Below are 23,664 nucleotides of genomic sequence, written 5' to 3' on the forward strand. Positions count from 1 at the left end.
TATTGTTTATGCGTTGTATATGTGCGTGTTCATTCATTGTATATGTCAGAACTATGATCTGATCGTTACCACATATTTTTTCACTTTTTGTGATTTCTCGTTTTATATATATTCATATTTTAAAAGAACTCGAAGAAGCTTTAAATCGAACGTAATTTGCAAGTGCCCGAGGACTTTTTTCTTGATTTAAAGACTTTTTTCATGCATTCATTTCCGAGGAATTCTATGGTTAAATCTATCTATTTATCAACATGATCCCTTTTACAAAAGAAATTATATGCTCGGTACAATGATACACGTATAATGTTACCTGCAATAATTTCAAAGGAATTGAGATTTTTTTTAATTTGATCTCTGTTTAAAAATATTTTCGTCAAGCAAAATAAAGAGATAATTTTCTTTCTTTCCTTTTTTATCAGACTATTTCATTAGGCAGTAAAATATCAATACCTTTTATTGTAGTTTGCTTGAAAATTTTATGTTCATTGGAAAATTTGTATATAACATTAATCTGATTCATTTTAGAAGTAAAGTGCTTTCTTGAATTAATTTCTTTCCATCAAAAGCATTTTATAAGAAAGATACACAATTAGTTATCCTGATCCTATTTAAATTGGATTGTATACCTACTCGTATAGCAATGTTTGCTAAGATACGTTATACTTATACTTATAATATACTGAATCATATTTACTAAAAGGGATTTTCGGGTAAAAATTCTTTCACAAAATTTAAAATTATTTAGATGTGAAATCATCTTTATTTGTATATGTTTAATTTGTGGAAAAAGGATAAACTGGTGGTTTTTTTTTTTTTTTTTTTTTTTTTTTTTTTTTTTTTTTGGCTTACCTGTAGAAAAACATAGTACTTATCCAAGATTTCTATGGCCTGTTTTATAATGCAAAATTGATTTTTTTTTTTTTGCTTTTTTTCACTAGAATGAGTCTTATGCTTAAAACGTTTTAGGAATAAGAATATAGATGTTTATTTAATACTATAATACATATAATACTATCCCTCCTTTGCGATACTGTAACTTCATTTGGAAATTTACATTCTAACATACATTTTAATATAATGGAACTGTATTCACAATTTTACAATGTTTAATCTATTTTTGTATAAGGAAACTGTAATTTGCATATCAACATTTTGAAATCCATTTTGTTATACTTGAACTATTTTAAAAAGTTTGTACAAGTTGATAATTTGATCAGAATATTATATTTTGATGAATAAACTTTTTTCAACACACATGTGAGTTTGTCTAACTTTGATGTGTAGGTAGGGAAAGAGGAGGCATAAAATACTAAAAAGAAGTTATTTGTATCCACTTTTGATTCAATGATACATGATGTAAATGTGTTCAATATTGCAACTTTTAATTGTATAAATTAACTTAAGATGCACTATAAAAAAAGTTATTTGTATCCACTTTTGATTCAATGATACATAATGTTATTTATGTCTATTTATTTTCTCTCTTCATTTTCCCGGAAAATATCCGATATTTAAAATCTTCCCTTCCTTAAAGGTTAAATATAGGTTTAAAGGTTTGAGGTCGATTCGATTAAGGACAAATTGAATTCGAAGATTATTTTAAAGCACAAAATGAATTGTCATTTTATTTTGATGCTGATTTTTGTCTTAGAGATAAACAATGAACTGATGACTGAAAACCCCGGAATTTGCTCCATTAATGCATTAAGGTGTGTACAATTTTTTCCCCCGTTTAATTAAAGATTATAATTAATTTTTTAATTTTCTCTTTTGTTTTAGAAATCAACTAACTTTGATGATTTTAATGATTTATTTAATTGCATATATTATCTTTTTTTTATTCATAGTGAAATTATCGCTTGCTGTCATAATTATTATAAAAATGGCAATTTCTGCTTAGGTAAGGAAGACGCTTGGACTTTTTGTTTAAATCTTAATCTATTTTCCAAAGAAATGTTTTTGTAATTTTTTTTTAAATATTGTGTTCTGAAAAGCATGTCCTCTTGGAACATTTGGGTCAAACTGCAACGAAACTTGTCCAGAAGGTTTCTATGGGCACCTGTGCAAAACGAAATGCGGTTGTCGTCAATGTGATAAAGTCAATGGCTGTCTTGTGAGAACTGGTAAATAGTTATTCAATCTTTTTAGATAAAAAAAAATAAAACGTTATCTTTTAAGAGCATCTAATGAGTATATCACCTTTAAAAAAATCAGTTTTTAAATAAATTAATTTCAGATACCAAAATTGCATAAAACGAAGCTGGGAAATAGGTTTCTAAAATGTAATTTTTTTGGCTAGAAATTCCTTATTTTTAGAAAAAAAATTCTGTTACAACTGCAGTCTGAGCTCTCATCTTAGAAGATTGTTTGAATCGCTCCTTTTGAATTGATTAATCATTACATGTACTTGAGATGATTACTTATTTCTCAGAATTTCAATTCTATCAATCAAGGTGAAAACAGCATAACGAAAGAGGAAATCTACCTTTCATCTCTCGGAGCTCTTTCTTTTATGGTTTGCTTGTTAATTGGATACATTATTCGGAAGAAATGGTATGCTTTTGATTTTTTTCGAAACGGATTATTCTGACATAAAAAATCCCATTAGTGCATTCATAGGTCATATGTATTTGAATAAAATAATTTCATTTTATTCTTTAGTTTTCGGATGCGGAGTCCAGGTATATATCTTCAACCTTTTGTTGGAAGTGAAAGACCTGTTGCATTACAGAATGATTATGAATTCCTAAATCGACACAAAGATGAACAATCATGCACTGCACAAGAAAAGCAAATCACTGATTTTGAACTGAATAATACAAATACTCCAAATCCGTACATAGAAGTTTTGTAAAGTTTATGAGGAGATTAACTTGGCTTTTTTTTTAATATTCCATATATACAAAGTTGTTTTTTTTTTTAGCCCTCTTAACAGATACCACATTTAAAAAAAACATTAACAATCAGATGAAAGCTTTAATTCGTATTTATATCAAAACATGAAAATCTATATGTATATACAAAATGTATCATGTACTTGTGTATTTTAATTTTTTACCATGAAAATTTGTTTCACATCAAGTTGTCTTTATCTGACAAATAATACATATTATTTGGGCATTTTCAATTGCCTTTGTTGTTAGATACTGCACTGTAAGCTATTTGTTATTTTTCTAACATTAACTTGGCGTAGATAAAGTTAAACTTTGGACTTCTGGTCAAGAAACTATTATATATGCTTTTGAAAACACATGAAACACATCCTTAAAGTCGTTATATGTACATTATATCTTAAGCTGGTTTAATTTTCTTTATTTTAAGACCATCACCAACATTAGCAATGAAAAACCAGTCATTTTGAGGAAATATATGGCTTTTCAATCCTTAAGACAGAAATTTGTTTCACATTTAAGGCAAAAATAAACAGCTACAAAGCCACCATTAAGCCACCAAAACCCACAAATATATGTGAAAAATTATTTTATTAAATTTTATGCAAAAAAATGTGATTTTGGTTAAGAAAAAGGACTAAAAAGCAACTTCCAGTAGGGAGGAAAGAAATTCATTCAACCGTTAAATAACTACCGGCGCTCTTAGGATTTGGAAATAGTAAACATTTATTTTTCACTAACTTTTTTGTACATAGTTATAAAGTTTATATTTTGGAACGTTTCCTAAAATTTATTAATGTTGCGTTTTCATTGACGGATCTTTTTAAAAGGTATAAATTTCATTTTATTTCATGTTTAGTTTTCGGATGCTGGTTATTCGAAGTATATATATTCAACCTTTTTGAAATGTAAATTACCTGCTGCATTACACAAAAAATTATATTTGAATTCCTAAATCGACACAAAGCTTTTTGTGAAAATATGCACTGCACAAGAAAGCAAAAACATTTTTTGAAGAATACATATTCAGTTTATATTCTTTTTGTATCATTACATCAAAATAATTGTTTTGTAAAGTTTATAAGGAGAATAACTTCACTAAGTTTTTTTTAAAATATTTGATCATCAAAATCTGTCAGTGAACGTTGTTATATATATATAATGTTTTTGTGGACACCCTTGCGCTATTGTCTAACAATACTATATTACTGTTAATAAAGAACTGTTCAATGTGTATAAATCATCCATTGGGATAAAGAAAGCTTTAATTCGTATTTCATATATTTTAAAAGAAGAAAATCTACATGTATATATCAAAATGCATCATCATACTTGCATATTGTAGTAATTGTTTTTCAACCTCAAACAAAAATTTGTGTCACATTGATTCTAATGGAGGAATCCGACAAATAAAACATATTATTTGCGCACATGTCATGTGAAAAAATACTATTTTGACTACTAGCGGAACTATAACACTGAAAGCTATTTTTTTTTTAACATTATATTTTTTGAATCAGGAGATGGAAAGTTAAATTTATTTGATGCTTAGAGTAGTCATTTCGGTGTGTAATATTATTATAATTATATATTTTTTAAAACAAAAATTGATATTGTAATAAAAAAACAATTTATATTTGAAAAAATTATAATACTGATAAAACATGACATTTTTCATTCTGATTGTTTGTCCATTTTTTTACAAACTGAATTGACGACGGCTATTTCCCTGTTATTTCCCGAGATCATGACAAAAAGTTATATAGGGGACACGGCGGCTGTATATTTTGTGCAAAGGGGATGTTCACTCCTCAATGGCACTTGATCCCACCTCTGATGTTTTGGAGGTCTGTGTTTTCTCTGCTCCTATTTTGTATTGTGTAATGGATATTTGATCTTGAATACTGTTCGTTGTTTCTATCTGTAGCTTTTAAAATTATTTAAAGTAGAAAAAAGTTCCTTGTGTACAATTTATGTTGAGTCAAAACTTATTGACAGGCACATGTTTTGTTAAAATATTTTTCAATGAAATATAATTTATATTATAAAATGTATAATAGTAGCGTATCATTAAACGCATGTCTACCAGTTATCTATCGTACAAACTGTAGCGAGATGTCTCGATTTCTATATGTAGCTTTTGAAATTATATAAAGAAAAAAAGGTTATATCTTTTTACCAATGAAAATGTTATCCAAGGAATGTCATTTAATGAAAAGCACGGTACATATCTTAATCAGCAATCATAAAGGCATCAATATAAATTATCATATGCAATTTCAACAGTACATTATAATAACTGCTTTGTTTTCTTTAGAGTAAATTTATTTCTTTTTCAGTAATCACATTCAAATTTTACTTTACTGTAGAAAAACAAATTTTCGTGGGAAACAAATTCCGTATATTTCTTACATGTATCTTCAATTGTTTCGTGAGCATTAATTGTTGTCCTTTCGAAAGTAACACTATTCAATATAAAGTAATATGAGAATTTCAAATATAGTGAAATAAATGTAAATACACAAATTTCTTTCAAAATTCAAAATTAAAATCTATATATTAATTGCATTTTAATAGACACAAAGTTATTATGCCTTTTAGATTTAATAAAAAAGTAAGTTTTTATATCCGAGGAATCTAATCCTGTGCGCATTGATAACAATATCTAATGTTTAAAAAGGTTTTTTTTTCTATCAGAGTATCGATTGATTTTGGAACAATAGTTGCTAGTAAGCTCCAGTTTTCACCGTAAATTAACACAAAAGCAAAGATAAAGCAGAATATAATTTAAATATTCCAACCATTTTTCTGTTTCAGATCTTTAAGAATACATGTAGTTTGTGAAAAGTGCTGCGAATCTATCTAGATTCCCTTATTAAATTGCTAAAATTTAATTTGTTAAACGGCGGGTTGAATATTTTGCTGGTCAACTACATTAAATTTAGCTATAATGAATTTATTTGCAAGATTTCATGAGGTTCGCTGCACTTTTCAAATATGTTAATGCTTCTTAAGTATATGTGTAAAAACATGGCAATATACACTGAGGGTATGCCCTTGCAATAAATCGATTTATAAGGGCCCTTCTATTACTTTTTCAATGAATCTGCATACAAACACACAACAGTATCACTTGTCTGGAGAATATACGGACAATTATAAATAATATAGTAAAATAGACATCGCATCCAAGTTAATGGCCTTTTATTTAATTGCAAATAATTTTTATTTGAGAACAAAAACATTTTTCATTGTACAAAACGTGATTTGATCAGCCTCTCACTGTGTACAATCTGCGTCATTTTTGCGAGATGACGTCACATTGACAAGTGCATTGCGATCGATGCATCGTTTATATATTGTTGTGTGGGATTTAACAAACGATAAAACTGCATGTAATAGTAAGTTTTATGTAGTCTACAGCTATCCAGCAGTTTGAATTAGCAAATAATTTCAATAAGTGGTATTTTGAAGACCTTATATTTTGTGTGACGTCATAGTAAACATTTCCCGTACAAATTAGGCCCCTCCTCCTTACTATAACTTTAAGGTCAAGATCTAGTAAATGTCCTTAGATTAACTTTTTGGTGTTAGATCCATTATGACGTCATAATCACTTTCAACTTTCTTTTTCCCGTACTTTACGGCTCTAATAGAATTATTAGAAAATAAAGTATTTTCATGACATTCAATTGGAAATCACCTGAAAAGTAGTCCGGATACCTATATCAAATTTAACATTATTTTAATGTGGAGACCAAGAACATACACTTTACCGTTTTCTGAAAGACTGTAGGCAATCTGGATACATTTTGTTTGTGTGATATGGAAAAAACTCCCATATTCATGACTGGTTCTCTTCGTTTTTCATTGAAAATGACAGTTTAAATATGGTTTTTCATCTTAAAAAACAAATTGATATACCTTTTTTGACCAAGCTAAAGTTATACAGCATCATTAAAGGAATTCATTTCTTGAATTTGATAAATCTGTAGGCACCCTTCATTTACTAGATCTTGACCTTAACTGTGCCGCGTTACTCTGCTCATATTTTGTATTGTTTTATGGACTTTGATATTGAATACTGTTCGTTATCTCCATATCCTTCATTTACAAATAAAACCGGTTCTAGCCTATAATCTTTGAATCGATTAACCTACATCCCGTATCTTGAATTAAATTAAAAATAACATTTGTCGGTGTTAATTTTATACATTGTCACTGCAATATCGGGTATGGCAGTTTTTGTAAATGAAATAATTTTATTCATTATGCAAGATAAATTATCTTGTTAAGTCAATATAGCTATCGCAACAAGATAAGATAGCCTATATATCTTGAGTCGGTGTTGGTAGACAAACGAAAAAGTTATCCTGACTTGACTAGATTGTTATCTTGTCTTTGCATGATATTCAATGATGACAAACAATTATGCAGATGACATAACTACTAGTATAACACTATATCACCGAAGGCCAATGCGGCCATGTCCAGTTTAATTGCACGAAATTAAAAGCTGTCGAATAAAGGGATAACAAAGGAACCTCAAAGAGGAGCATCCCATAAGTAAAACTTTAATCTTGTTTTTTCCCCTTATCTTTAAAGCTGATATTCCAACTTTATTCTTTATTTTAAAAACTTTATAGTATGTAATTCTAACTCCGATATCATAATGGCTTTTTCAACTTCAAAGTTGGCTTTTCAAACTTTAAGGTCAGGATCTAGTAAAAGTCTTCAGAAACTTTTTGGTGCTATATCCATTATGACGTCATAATCAGTATCAACTTTCTTTTTCCCGTACTTGACGGCTCTAATATAAATATGTAGAAAATAAAGTGATTTCATGGAATTCAATTTGAAACCATATGAAAAGTAGTCCCGATACCTATATTAAATTTGAAATTATTTAAAAGAAGAAGAAATTAGCGTTTTCTGGAAGACTGTAGGCAATCAGGATACATTTTCGTTGTCTGATATGGAAAAAACTCCAATACTCATGACTGATTTTCTTAATTTTTCATTGGAAATGTTAGTTTAAAATATGATTTTTCATCTTCTTTACCTACAAATTATGGCCCGGAAAACCTTATCTGACCAAGCAAAAGTTATAAAGCATCATTTAAGGAATTTATTTCTTAAATTTGATATGTCTGTAGGCACCTTTCATTTACTAGATCTTGACCTTAAAGTTGGTTTTTCCTTTTTTTAATGTTGGCTTTTCCACCATTAACTCGCCCGTGTGGCGCCATGGGCAGAGCTTCTGCTCTGGAACCTCGAAGTAAGGACTCGAATCTTTGGTCGCGGGTTGAATCCCAGTGTTGATCGTGGAGACTGGTCCTTCGGATGAAATCTATAAACCGAGGTCCCGTATCGCAGTAGGCGCTGGCACGAAAAATATCCCTCACTGCTCAACGGTCCTAAGTGCCGAGTATAGGACAACATTTGAAGCTCTCAACGGGCAAGAGATGGCGTCTCCATATGAGTGAAAGATTCTCGAGAGGGAGGGACGTTTAACAACATGCAATCAATAGATCCAACTTAAAAATTGGTAATTCTAACTTTAAAATTGGATTTTCTAACTTTAATCTTGGCTTTTCCAACTTAATAATTGTTTATTTCTACTCTAATTTAGACTTTTCTAGCTTTGAATTAGGGAATGCAAACATTTTCTTATTTTAGTCTTGGCTTTTCCAATTTTAAAGTTGGTTTTTCCCCAACTTTATTCTTGGCATTTGCAACTTAAAACTTTATATTTCCAACTTTAAGTTGGAAAAGCCAAGATAAAAGTCAGGTAAGCTAAAATTAAAGATGGAATTATACATGTACCAACTTCAAAGTTGGAAAAAAACAATATTAAAATTGGAAAAGCCAACTTAAAAAATTACTTGGCACTATTTAAATGAATCAATTATGCGATACTTAAGCTTTGCCATCAGATATAAAAGGACGTGTTTGAACCCTGACATGTAAATTGAACAATGTGTAATTGATCTGAAAAAAAAAAAAAACATGCTCCCTACATAACTATTAGGTATTTCCTGTCTGTATTTGCCTTTGAATCTGAAACTTCCTACATTTCATTCTATACTTCCTTTATTTTATATAAGTTCCTCTGTAGAAACTGCAGAACATTCACAGAGAAAAAATAACGTCGTTCCTAATATACAATGGAATATCTTTTTCGTTCAATTTGGATGTTTAAATTTTATTTTGCTTTACACATTCATAAGATATTTGCTGAAAATTATCCTGGAATCTGCTCGAATGATACCTTTGGGTGTGTATTTGATGTTTGAGCTGCATTTCTCTATTAAATTTGTTTCTTTATATTTTATATTGACGTTTTTATCTGTACATAGATATGATAAAATAAAATAAGGCCTATATAATATTATTTCTTTTCGTTGCAATGAAAGGAATATCACATGCTGTCAAAATTACTTCAAAAATGGCAGTTTTTGTATTGGTAAGGAAACTAAATTTCCATTTTTTTGAATTCTTTTTAATAATTTTTAATAATAACTATTTTACTGAATATTGGTTTTCTTTTCAAAGCATGCCCACTGGGTACGTTTGGAACAAATTGCAGCAGTACTTGCCCTCAAGGATTTTACGGATTTTTTTGCAAAGAAAAATGCAAATGTTATCCATGTGACAATGTCAACGGCTGCCAGATGACAAGTAATATATTTTTTATGCTAAATTATCTTAAGCTTAGTACTGTCATTAAAAATGATATATTACGTAAGTGTTGACACAATTTTATTTTACGGGTACATTTTTCCATGAATGCTCTGATCCATAAACTCGTCATCGATATTTAACTGATCATGAATGAGGGTATTCAGCAATTATATTTCAAAATCAGTTTACATGATTATATATTCAAAGACTGAGAAATCGACAGTCTATTACAGTGTAGGAAAAAAAAATATTTTTCGTCCTTTTCAGATTATTGTCCGACCGAGTATATTCGATACCCTACGGATTGGCGAACAGTTGTTTTATCAACCACAGGGTGTTTTCTCGTCTGCTTCACAATAGGGATTACAATCTACCTAAAATTAAGGTAAGGAAAAAATATTTTAAAACATGTGGAGAGCTCAAATTTCGATATGTTGTAGCACAGATTCATCTTAAGTAATTCATAACCATTTGTAACGTTTAAATTAAAAGCTCTTTGACTTAAGTTAAAACTCATGTTAAAAGAATTTTGCTTCAGGGAAGCAAAAAAGGACAGTATTTCAATATTCTTTCCCTCCTTTTGTTTTTCATGAGCTAGATTTTTATTTATTTTCTTGCACATACAATGTAATTTCACATAACTCATGATTGTAATCAATTATCTAAAGTGCTATTTTTAATATACGTACCTGTATAAAGAAATAAAAATTAATAAACAAGATTATTTTTTACAGAATTAACACTTCTAAAGGATCATATATTTTGCAAGACAAAGGTAAGGTTAACTCAATAATTTCGTTAAATCTAAAAGTCCTATCGTATATGCTCTTTTTATGATTGGCTAACGATTCGTTTTAATCATATAGGGAGTTATTTCAACAGAACTGATGAAAATCGGCATCAAAGTCAAAATAATAACAGCGCTACACATGCTTTTATACAAGAGAATAGGTTTAATTCAATAAAACAGACATCGATAGAATCATCAGAGAACTGGAATGCAAGGCAAAATGATCTCTCAAATAATAAGCTAGTTGGAATTCATAATCATGAAGCTTATTTATCAAAAAAGGGAATCAAAGAGCAAAAAGAATATTCTAGGTCTTTAATGGACCATGACCACGAACCATATGATATATTATCTCTGAAGTGCAATTCTAGCAATATTTCGAGAGGAAATTCGTTTAAAGAACCCGTGTACAAAGAAGCGGCCCATTCAAGCCATTGCTCTGCCACATCGGAACATATATATCGAAAAAGTTTTCTTTATCCAGAACAAATGTTGAAGAAAGATGAAGAAAAATTTCAAATGCATAAAATTTTGGAGGAGAATCCACTTTTAAGTACAGCTGAGACCATGGAATTTAATCAAGGACATTCGAACTTAACTGAAAATACCAAAAGGCAAAGACGAAAATATAGGGAATCAAAGAAACGAGAGCGAGAAGAATACATGTATGGGTTCACAATGATGTTGGAAAATTTCAAACCAAGGCAGGAATCGGATGGAATTGGTGAATTTGATAGACCCTCAAAAGATCAAAGAAAGTCTTCGAAAAAGAATGAGAGGAAAGTCTTAAGATACAGCTTCGCTCGCCCGTTAGAAATGAATTAGTTTCTCTAAATTGCTATCGTTTAAATTATTCCCTCGCAACTGATTCGGAGGGGGTATGGTAACTGTAAAACGCTTGTTTGTGTGAGGATGTGTAAGTTTTTGTGTGTAAGTTTATTCTGTGTGAAACGGTATTGAGGTACGTAATTTGCATCGGGATCGATGTCGAATATTACCCTGAATTATAGATATGCCCTTTGTGAAGGGATGCTTCGCTTTTCAATTGCAATGTCCTTGTAAAAAAACAATTTAATTTTAACATCTTTTGGTAATGTATATTGATTTACAATTTTGATATGATAGCTATGAATTTTTTGGGTAGATATATTATATTTCTTTTTAAAGCTGTTTATTTCTTTCAAGCTTAGTTTTAATTTAGGCATAAACCCACAGCTGCAGGAAATACTTCATAAATTTGATTATGTTTCAAAATATATACAGGTACTGAAAAGTGGAAAGTAAAACAAAAACATTATATAATCAAAACCTAAATAACAGGGAACCACGAATTAATTTCCGTCACCTTTTAGTAAATCGTGAAACGTGCGTATTATTTCTTTAATATAAATTATCGTTTTTTAAGAAAATTTATCATCATTTAACAAGTAATTAAAATTTCCAAACTTATGAAAATAAATGAAAAGTATATTACCTTTTTTTTTTAATTTCTAAATTCATAAATTCAGATCTTTCTGGTATAAAAATATTTCAATGTTTCCCTTAAACTTTTCTCTGTAAACTTAACTCTTTTTTCAAGGAAAATGCAATGACCTCAAAGCTTTAATTGAGAAAACCAGTTTTAATATTACTTAATTTCATATATCTTTTACTAATCCCGAATTGTTTTTAAGTCACCGACGCTCAGGTAAGTTTTTCTTGAAGTAAATCTGATAAAAGAAGTGTTCGTCTTTCCATCTGTCGTAAGTTGTTAGTAAACTTTACACATTTTCACCATCTTCTCAACAATCACTACGGAATTTTCAACCACACTTGAAACAAAGCATCATTGGGTATAAAGTGGATTTCAGTCTGTGACCACAACGGTAGGTCGAAGTTAAACATAGAAACTAATGGGTGTAATGCTTAATTAAAAGGTATTTGCGTAAAATGCATTAAAGAGCTTCATAAGTGGAATGACAACCCTTCGCTAGAGTGTAGATAAGGCAAAGTTTTGGGAAATCAGGCATTGAGAAGCAAACTGAAGAAGTGGGCTATTGAATCAACAATAAAGAAGTTTAGGGTAAGAGCAAAACAAAAGCTATAAGCACCAGTGGCAAGTATCCTAGATTTGAAAAAAAAATAATTTCATCCTATTCTTTGGTTTTCTGATGCAGAGTCTAGGTATATATCTTTAACCTTTTGGGTGGAAATGAAAGACCTGCTGCATTACAGAATGATTATGATTTCCTACATCGACACAAAAATAAATAATCATGCACTGCACAAGAAAAGCAGATCACTGATTTTGAACGGAAGAATAAAAATTCTCCAAATGCGTATATAGAAAATTTTAAAAATATTAGCAGATTAACTTGACTAATTTTGTTTACATATATTAAGTGCATAAAGGAATCACACACACATATATATATATATATATATATATATATATATATATATATATATATATATATATATATATATATATATATATAGAATGGTTTTTTTTACTCTTGCGCTTTATTCAATCACATTCATTAGTTTGGATGAAGAACTTGAATTTATTTACAATCATTCATGGGATATATAGAATTTTAACCCCCTTCCCCGCAGTCACGCATTTTAACGCATATACCATTTCCAATTTCAATGCAAAATCACGCATATACAGTTTCCCCGCAATCACGCATTTTCACGCATTTCAAAAAGTTCATTTAATCTTCAGTTTAATGTCAATTTCCTTCTATTTTATACTTGCTAAAATCTCATAGAGTAAGAAAAGTTTTTTTTTTATTAAAATATTACGTCAAAGTATTATTTAGGCGAAACTTCAGAGAAACCTGTAGCACGCTAAAAAGTGTATGCGGGGAAATGGTAGCTTCAAACTTCTAGGACGAGAACATTAAGTGTATGTTGCATAGCAGTTCAGTAAATTTTAAAGAGTTAATTAATATTTCATATATTTTAAAAGAAGACAATCTACATATACCAGGGTTGTTAGAAAAGTTCGCGGACATATCGATTTACGGAAAATCTATTGTGTACTGTGAAGTGTGACCTATGTCTTATAAAGTTCCTTTCTTTTGTTTGTTGATATGTAAAAAATCAGGAGGTCCATTTACTAAAACTTTGAAAATTTACAACGATTTTACTATGCGGTCATAGGATTTACGGAGTGATGTAATAGCCATATTTCAAACCCTTTTAAGGTTTTTATTAGTTCTAAATATCTTAAATTTCTTTGACTTTTCTTGTCTTTTTTTCTACTTAAAAATTAAATATCAATATTGAGACATGTTACTTTTCTTTTATAATGTCTGATGTGTTTATTTTGGATATTATCGATATCTTAAAATGATTGTCTACTGAGTTAAGCGATCGTGATCAAGTTTGGAAGCAATGCAAAATTCTGAGATGCAACTTCCATGAAGTGGGGTACTGAGGTATCGCATGAAAGTTGATAATAAAAATGTTAATCCTTCCATTCTTATGAAGCTACTACCAACTGAATATTATTGCCTTTTGTACGTATAAACAATTCTATAGCAGCATATAGAAGCATTTTAGTTTATTTTTTGACATTTTCTCGTCTACACACATAAATTTAGTATCTCTGTGCTCAATGACGTTTAATGACGTTCCCATTCTTGACTTTCAGTTTACGAGTTGATTACATATGAATGGCTCTAAAACATTCATACACCATCCCATTCAATTCAAAATTTCACCAAGTTACGTTTCATAAATACTGTAGAATTTCATAATTCTTTTAGTGCAACAACTGTCATTTTTTAATTTCATTAAAACGTCTTTGTAATATGAACGTTCAAAAAAGTAGCATGTTACGTGAAGCATGTTTTTTTTTCAAAATAATATGCTGTAGAAGTACTTTTTTCCGCGTGGTATTAATTTACTCTATGTACGCGGTCACTAACTTTCCGCGGAAATTTGTCCAAGCGTACTTAATATAAATGTAAGGCATATAGTGACAATCCAGAACATCCGCGTAATTTTTTACCCACAGATTAAACAAAAATTGAGATTCCGCGGAATTATGACCCCGTAGAAAAAAGTACGTTTACAGTAGCTGTATAATTTGTATAATCTTTGTATATTTATTGGAAAAATGTTCAAGTTTTTATTTGGAGAGTTTAACCGGTTTCTTGGAAATAGCGGGCTCACAACAGAACTTGTCCGCGAACTTTTCTAACAACCCTCGTATTTATCAAAATGCATCACCATACTATCATATTGTAGTCATTGTTTTTCAACCTTAAACGAAGACTTGCATGTGTCACAATGTTGTTTAATTGATACCATTGGAGGAATCCAACAAATAATATATACTATTTGCAAACGTGTGAAAAAGTACTATATTGATTACTACGCACTGAATGCTTTTTGTTATTTTTCTAACATTATAATTTCAAGGAATCGGAAGTTAAGTTTAATTGATGCTTAAATTCATCATATCGTAAGTTCTATGTTCGATACAATGATTTTTTCGGCAAATACAATTTATCATTGAGTCAAATGTTTACGACTATTTTTTCGTATTGTTAGTCCATTATTTATATTCAACTGAATTGACGATGAATTTTTCATTATACCTTGTATCCCGATCACGACAAAGATTACACGGCGGGTGTGACCGGTTCTAAATGGCAAGGGATGCTCACTTCTACATGGTACCTGATCCCACCTCTGATGTTTTGAGGTCCGTATTTGCCCTTTTCCTATAGTATCTATTTTGTATTGTTTTATGGATTTTTGATCTTGAAAACTGTTTGTTATCTCTTTATCACCCCTGTCAACGCGCGATCGGCAACGCTGATGCGATCGGCAACACCGATCAAAACATTGAAGAAAAAGCGTCGTAGTGGTTAAATAAAATAGTATTGTGCGCGCTGGATTGAAACCAGCTGTAAATAAAATTAGAAAACATTTAATTTAGATTATTATCTACAGTGTAGGATTCACTGAGAGTAAATTTGTCAAAAAGTTTTTGTGCAAATGTTACCGATCAAATCGACAATGTTCAAAACATGAAAGAATTAAGTACGTTAGTTATTATACGGAGGCCCAGTATTTTCCGTAAATTAATATACAGGTTTACCAAAATATAAAATCTATTTGCATGTACTAGAAGATTGGTAGTTTTAAACTATGCGAAGCAAAATTTGCAAACTCTTTTTATTAGACGTATACACCACGTTTAAAGATCCGTTTTTTCCGGTGTAAAGACGAATAATGACCCCCATCGAATAATGACCGGGGGTCATTTTTCGACAGCGAAAAATGACCCCCCGGTCATTATTTGACGTCGAAAAATGACTCTTTTGCCCGTAGAAAAAGTGTCACCACCCTAAAAATTTGCAGAACCCACGTGAAGAAAAATGACCCCCGTAGAAAAATGACTCCCTGCGGATTAAAGCTGAATTTTTAAGGGGGCAAAAAAAAAAATAGATAAAGAAGCATATTGGCCAAAATGCTCACCTGAGCTAATTGGGAATAAATTGATGATACATGTATGTTGATTTCATAACATTATACAATTATAGCTATATTTTAAGGTCAATGCGATGATTCAGAATCTAAAAGAGTAAAAGATTTATCGAGCCTAAAGGGTTAGGTAAACAGTGTTTTTCGATGGTGGAAATCATCGTACTGACAGAAAAAATTCAGCAGTATAATATATTATTATTTCCTCCGCTTGAAAAGGAGGGTATATAGTGATCGGGATGTCCGTCTGTTATGCTTTGGGGTATCCATCTCTTATCCGCAACTCCTCTTATTTAAGGAATGAAGCTTATTTCAACTTATATTATACGATATAACATAACTTGGGGCAGTTTACGCTTTATAAACCGCGAAGCGGTTTATAAAAAAGCGTAAACTGCCCCAAGTTTTGTTATATCGTATAATATAAGTTGAAATAAGCTTCATTCCTTATAATTTAATTTCAGTGCAGACAATGAGACAATTTTTCCCCCAGAATGAGGCTTCACATTGATTAAATTTTAAAAGTAACGTCAAGCGGAGTAATACGTTTTTTGACGTAACTCATTGTGACGTAGGCAAGTTATGTTAAACAAAATGGATAAAATCTTTTGTCCAATCAAAAGACGTGTTACAAGTAAAATTAAATTATATATAAATAGATGTGTTAATGAAACAGCTATGCCCCTGTATGGCAACATAGCGGCTATTAAACTGTTCTTAAATGCAATTTAAATACATTGGTACCCAAAGTAGGGTCTTCTCACAAGAAATACAGTTGCAAAATAGGAAAGCCCTAGCACCACTTGTTCAAAAGTAATGGCTAAGGATAAGTTTTTGAAAGGTAGGTCAAACTCAAAGGTCAAAGGATCAAAGTTGATAGTTTTTTAAGAAAGGTTTAATGTAACAAGGATTACATATGTGAAGTATGAAAACCCTAGCCCTTACCTTCAAAAGTTATGGCCAAGGTTAAAAAAGTTATTTTTCATAAGTACGGAAATCTCCAAGGTCAAGGTCAAAAGGTAAAAGTTTTTAGTATCCAATGAAAGGTTATGCCATAACAATACATATGTGAAGTATGAGAGTACTAGTATCTACCGTTTAAAAGTTATGGCCAAAGTAAAAATTTGGCATTTTTGTGTAAAATGGGACAAACTCCAAGGTAAAGGTCAGAAGGTCAAATTTGGTGGTACCCAAAGTAAAAGCTCCAATAAATGAAAAGTTTATAATATGGTCAAGGTTAAAGTTTTTGCGGACAAACAGACCGCCAGATAGATAGACAGACAGACATACAGACGGACACCATAAAATTATATCCGAATCTTCGATTACGCGTACGGGAACATAAAAAGAAATGATCTTCAATTAACTTTTCATATTATGATACAGTATAAAGAAGACGTTACAAAAATAAAAATGTTTGTTCTGATTTTAATATTAAATTCTCTGAAAAATATACTCAGAACTGAGTAAAAAGGTGGAGTAAATCAAGAATGAAGAAATGTAATGAATATTGTGTGCTGTATCAAAAGGTTATATCTACATATAGTTTTTGCAGTGGAATTTGTATTTTACACTAGGCTATAGCTTTACAGAGTATATTATAGGTGTTATACCCACCCCACCCCCTTACTTATTTAGGAGGAAGTCGATTATCAACAAAAGCTACCTTTATTTTTCTATAAGGAGGGACTATTAAAAAAGCTGAAAATAATCTACTATTCTACTAATTTTCAACTGTTACTTTGCCACAATATTTTCAAGTATACCCCCACCAACATTTAAAGTATATGTTTTAATCATGGCGAAGTAAATTATGATATGATAGTACTTGTGTGAAGGCTTAACTTCATTTGAATATTTTATCTAGAGCCTCTTTCAGTATTATTGAATGGTATAGAGTTTTATTTATATTTTTGCTTTTCTTTTTTCCGTTTTTTTTTTTTTTGATTTAACGTAAATTTTTCTGGGGGAATGATAAAAATTTCCTCCTCTTTCATTGTCAAATGGGATTTGCCAAACTTATACAAGCTAAAAGTTGAAATGAAGGAAAAATAAAATTAATTATTCCTATTAAAGAGTATTTAAACCTGATTGTTGCATGGTTTGATTTCTAAAAACTAGTGGAATATCATTCTTTAAGCAAACATTAAAAGGAGAAATATTGAAAAGAAATTTTATTTACTTGACAATTAAAGAATCTCTTTTCAAACACAATTTTAGCATTGAAAGACTACATGAATCTCTTAATTTTTAATTCCTCACTTGAAAATGTTCATTGCAAGTCTGGTTGTTCTACCGAGCGGGGGGGGGGGGGGTTATAAAAAGAATATGTATTTTGCAAAGATTTAATATCTTTAATAATATTTTGATAGTCTGCATGTATAGGATGGAACATATAAAAAATATACAGCATCGAGGCGTTCTGTCATCCATTTCTATTTTTATTCAATCGGCCGAATGAAACTTTATTAATTCGAACAAATTACTTATTTGTACGCACCGATATTAATTCGTCTGTTACAAATTTCTACTTTTTCCCAACAATTTTTTTTTTCTGAAACAACGTATCAATGGAGTCAGTAACGAAAAAAAAATATATATTCATAAATTTCATCTCCAGCGTGCGTTTGATCCATTTACATGTACCATCTTTGATATTTCTAGGTTTGCTTCTTTATCAGAGAAATGATTAATTGATCGATTGTTAATTGCTTAAAACGGAATTGTCAATATTTCAACAGAGAGAAATGAGGAACTTTATAACCCCTACGTGCTAAGAACAAAGATCAAATCTATTCGAACAAATGCATGAATTACTCAAAGGAAGAACAATTATAATACACAGCATATTTTTCCCTTTCACCAGTTATAAACTTTGTATCACTTTAAAGGGGGTCATTTTTCAATGGGGGTCAATATTTTATAGGACTAACATATAAAATAATGACCCTTAGGACTCTTTTTCTACAAAAAATGATTTTTTTTCTACGGGTAGGGGGTCATTTTTTGTCGTTGAAAAATGACCCCGGTCATTATTTGATGGGGGTCATTAGTCGTCTTTACACCGGAAATTGGTAGTTTTTGCACTATTTTCAACTGATGTTTCTAAAATTGAAGTAGTGCACATCCTTTGAGCAAAATAAAACTAGTATATTTCAAAACATTTTGATGAAAGACGGATAAAAACAGGGACAAGATTTTGCTCGAGGGATGTGCAGTATGTTTATTTTGACTTAACATTACTATTTCCGGTGGCGGATTGAAAGTTCATTGAGAGGTGTAATTTTATTTATGTGAAAATTATATGACCCTAGTTCATAAAAATGTTAATAAATTAATATTCCATGCATCGGCAATATATTTATTTTTCATGTAAGTCATTTGTCAAGAAAAATAGCATACAAACTGGAAAACACGAAAAGATGATAAGGCGGATGACGATGGGCCCTGCGATGTGTAGGCCTAACCTGCATCTGACAAATATTTCCAATAAGGATAAAGAACCAATGGAAACGCTCAATAGAAAAAATTTCAATTGATTAATCGTATTAGCACAGAAGAAGAAAACGGGTTTGTATTTTATGCAAAAGGTATAATTTTATTTTAGAAACTGAGAGAGTTCATATACCATCAGCAGATGTGAATAAATTACGTTATAACGCAAAGATGACGTCACAATAGATCCCGTTTGATTTTCTTATAGTTTATTTTTTTTTATTCAAAACACTTACAATATAAAATATGATAACCCTTTGCAAAATCTGTTCAAATTAATCAATATTCTGAGGCCATATATTGTTGCATTCTCATATACAAGATACAAGATATTTTTTTATTTACCAATCAAGGGCCCCGAGGGGCATTTCAACATACATAAATGAACAATTTAAACATTCTCTCTATATAAACGCACATGTATATATGTACGTTACGGATAAAATATATCCTTCCCACAGTCAGATGGTTGATATAAAAAACGATACTCTGAAAATGTTGATCAATATTTAATTTCACGCTCTATATTTGTTGCTTGGTCCTTATTCCGCCTCTAGATAAACTTTTAGATGCACCAGTCTATATTTTAAGAGATGTTTATGTTCCCCGATGAATTAACGAAAAGAGGCCTATACTTCACTTGGTGTTATTTTTATAAAATAAAGATTGCTACATAAACTAAAATCGACTGTCATTAATTATCTGTCAGGGATCCTAAAACGTCAATAGACGACGGAGTTGGGAGCGACATATAAGTTAAAAAGAAAATTCAAACACCAAAAAAAATATCTTTTTTTGGGTGGGGGGGGGGGGGCACTTGGATGAGGGGGTTCGCTGAAACAATTATTGTAAGCGAGGGCCCTTATAGAAGATATACTGTACCGGTATTGCCACTCCTGACCAGTCCCAATTTTCATCTAATGTTTTTGTGTCTGGAGAAAATAGCTGTAACACGTTTCAGACATACTGTTCCCTTTGATATAAAAAACAAACGTTTAATAAATTTTGTTCTCATTCATCCGTATCCATTTGTGAGTTTTCTTCATCATCTTGTAAAGGTATACATGTATTTTCAAGTATACATTTATTGTAAACGAGTGTTGTGCAAAAAAGTTCAATTGGATTTAAATACAATGTTCACAAAGTACATGTATGTTCCTGTAATCCCGAAAATTCTTGCTATTAAGCAATATATATGGCGTGCATACTAAATAAAATTAAACAGATCTTTCTATTTGTTTTGTTACCTTATATAAAGATCGGAATTCCTGTAAATTACACAATTTGAATCAATCGCGTTTCATAGATACTCAGTATCACAGATTTAAATAATAACCTATATATTTATTTCCGGATCGGATAAACAAAACTTCGGAATATTTAAGTTCAAATTCGTGAAAAAAATTAATTTGAACGTAGATAGCAAATGTCTTCTTAATCTACACTTAATCTCCTAATTATTTTTCAGCTCAGATACGCCATATTTAGCTTTAAAATTTAGTTCGACTATACATTCTCAATCAAATTAAAATGACAACTTGTTCCTGTGAAGTTATTTTTCTAATCAGAAATATACAAAAGAGATTTACAAGTATTATACACATAATTGCGGACCCCGAGCGAACCTGAAGCGCACCCAGAAAGCGAACCCGGGGTGCGCTCTCTGGGTTCGCTCTCTGTTAGATTGTGTGCGGTCGCTACTGTATTAACAGGCACGTACTGAAGCATCGTTTTTGAAAAAGGGGGAGGGGGGGGGCAGCCAGAGATTTTTTTTTTTACTCACCAGGAAAAGCATATTCGCTAGTCAAGGGTTTCCGATCCGATACCTACTCTACAAGGTATGGGATCGGAAACCCTTCGCTAGCGAAGATGCTGGAAAAGTTGTCAAGCCAAAATACAACGTTGCCAAAACTCGAAATTCCTATTTCGTTGGTGGTGGGGGGTAGAGGCCAATTTTTTTTTTCAGGTGCCGACTTCTTTCAGTACCAATTTTTTGGCATACAATACTGCAATTCCCTTACATCACTTTATCGTAGTAAAAGCTTGGGGCCGACCAGCTTTTCAATAAACATTTTCAATAGTAAAAGTAATGTTAGGAAATAAAAGTGCCCACCCCCATCCCCCCTCGTTGCAACATATACATGCCGGTATATGTTATGTCAATGGAACATAATTAGAAATGTACCTCTCGCGAATTTTTCACTCATATGAAGACGCCACCATTTGCCATGAAGGGCAATCTGATTAAAATCAGATCTCTTTTTCGCTCCGAAATTCTGATAGTCGCAAGGTGTACCGCAACTATCAGAATTTCGGAGCTTAACAAAGATCTGAAAAAAAAATGAACGCAAGTCGTTAAAAATACCAAGGTTAGATATATTTGTATTCAGTAAAAAATGAAGGCAGATCAGTCTGCAACAAAAGAATGTGCATCACGTGTGATCCAAGACAAAGGGGAGGTCGGGGGGGGGATGGGGGGGTTACTATCCATGATTAAATAATGCTGAAAAACCTATCGTAAGGGTGGATTACTGATTTCACGCGACTTGTCTGAAGGAAAATTTTCAATGCTAGTTATTAACATAAAAGACATCGTAGCTCTTTTGAATGTTTTTTGCATATCCTGGTGTTCTTTTTTTGTAAAGTTAAACAAAAAATATGTTTACGTATACATATGTTTTCTCATAAAGAAAAAGCCGAAACTGAAAATTGTGTTAAGTTAATTTATATACATGGTACTTTATCAACACAATTCAAATTAATATAGCCGTCTTTATTATAAGAACCATCATAATAATGCACGAAAAATATCTTATGCAGTTAATTCATACATGTATAATGTATGTCTTCGTGTTTATTTTCTATTTACAAACTTACACTGTATATACACACAAAAAAAATTGAATAAAAGAAAAATATACCGTTTATTAAGAAATTTAAGATTTAATCGTGCGCAAAAATTGGAATAATGGACTTCAAGCTAAAAATTATGTTCCATTGACTTTCTTGATGAATCGTTTGATCGGAAAAAGTAGCAAAATCAATGACCAACAATATTTCCAGTAAAGACAATTTTTAAATTCAGCGAAATTTAAACTCGCTCCACATTTTAAGAATAGCTCACAAAGGAAACAGAAGAGTATAAGCTACAGCTTTTTTTCAGTTCAAAAATTATTTTTATTTATTTATTCATTTATTTTTTTTTTTGCACTGTATCGGGATTAAAACGTTCAAAATCCGATAACGTCAAGTTGACGTCATAACATCATTCCGTTATTTTCTTACGAAAACTACCTATATTCAAAGAGCTCTCTTGGAGAATTGGTTTGAGATAATTACAAAAATTAAAATGACTTAGGAAGTGATCACTCTAGACATGTTTCAAGAACAATTTCATTAGATTTTGGGACTGGGCGGATTTTTTATCATACCGTACTTTCTTCTTTTCCAAGCTTTGAAATAGTTTATTGTAGTTATTATCTAAAACTATTTGCTGGTTTTGTTGTGTAACGGTTTCTTAAAGTATGATCTAAATATTTTTAGAATTATAACTACATACATAATCCTCAAAACAAATTTTAATCGGAAAATTTGACAACCGAGAGGCGATCATCAACGAGATGTATCTTTTTATGAAGCGATCGTACAACATGGAAAAGGCGACCGTAAAATGCATGGAATAAGAATAGCACAAATCTGAGATACTTCTTGTCAAAGTGTTAATTTTGATGTATAATATATATTTTACATTTAAATTAGTCATAACAGTTCCAGCCCCCCCCCCCCCCCCCCCCCCAAAAAAAAATAATGATAAAAATAAAAAAAAAACATGCAGATTTTCTTAGATAATTTGACAAGCAAAATATAAATAAGGAACATTCTCCTCACTCAAAAATTTATTTCGGAAATGTGTTTGTGAGGGATGGAGGGAAGGGATGTTTGAACAACCAAATTTTATTCATAAATAACCAGTTGCAAATTACTCCGATTTCACTATACTGCAAAAAAGTGGGCAATCATCTTATTAATGAAGTAAAAAGTTTAACCCCCACCCCCGATTCTACACTATACGTTCATCTTTTTAGTTAAACTAATATGTTGATATATCCCGATGAGTTGTCTACCCAAGGGCAATAAGGAATACCCAAGGGCAATAAGGAATTGAATAAAGTTTATCAAAGTAAGCTATTGTGAGTTGGCATGTTTTTCAACTTTCCCGATATTGTCAATCAATTTAAAAAGTTATACTATAATTATAACAATTTTCAGTAAATAAAAAATACAAAATGCTGTGATATTGACACGTGCATGTGTATTGTA

At 30.9% G+C, this 23,664-nt stretch overlaps 2 protein-coding genes and 1 long non-coding RNA gene across 3 annotated transcripts; all 3 read left to right on the plus strand.

The window, feature by feature from the left end:
* Positions 1 to 1,611: 1,611 nt before the first annotated feature.
* LOC134279975 (multiple epidermal growth factor-like domains protein 10) lies at positions 1,612 to 2,855 on the plus strand. Its single transcript, XM_062762380.1, has 5 exons — positions 1,612 to 1,709; positions 1,848 to 1,900; positions 1,995 to 2,123; positions 2,454 to 2,553; positions 2,662 to 2,855. The coding sequence occupies exons 1-5, from the start codon at positions 1,612 to 1,614 to the stop codon at positions 2,852 to 2,854; spliced, it is 573 nt and encodes a 190-aa protein (XP_062618364.1). The 3' UTR covers position 2,855.
* A 6,102-nt stretch (positions 2,856 to 8,957) lies between these two features.
* On the plus strand, positions 8,958 to 9,571 carry LOC134279976 (uncharacterized). Its single transcript, XR_009994803.1, has 3 exons — positions 8,958 to 9,168; positions 9,308 to 9,357; positions 9,447 to 9,571. It is a non-coding gene; the product is annotated as an uncharacterized LOC134279976 (long non-coding RNA).
* A 312-nt stretch (positions 9,572 to 9,883) lies between these two features.
* Positions 9,884 to 11,266, plus strand: LOC134279977 (uncharacterized). Its single transcript, XM_062762382.1, has 3 exons — positions 9,884 to 9,960; positions 10,310 to 10,350; positions 10,442 to 11,266. The coding sequence occupies exon 3, from the start codon at positions 10,684 to 10,686 to the stop codon at positions 11,188 to 11,190; it is 507 nt and encodes a 168-aa protein (XP_062618366.1). The 5' UTR covers positions 9,884 to 9,960; positions 10,310 to 10,350; positions 10,442 to 10,683; the 3' UTR covers positions 11,191 to 11,266.
* Positions 11,267 to 23,664: the final 12,398 nt, after the last annotated feature.

This window comes from Saccostrea cucullata, unplaced genomic scaffold (genome assembly GCF_032062105.1).
Source record: "Saccostrea cucullata isolate Sc308-1 unplaced genomic scaffold, CSIRO_AGI_Scuc_v1 ctg5978, whole genome shotgun sequence".
NCBI lineage: Eukaryota > Metazoa > Mollusca > Bivalvia > Ostreida > Ostreidae > Saccostrea > Saccostrea cuccullata.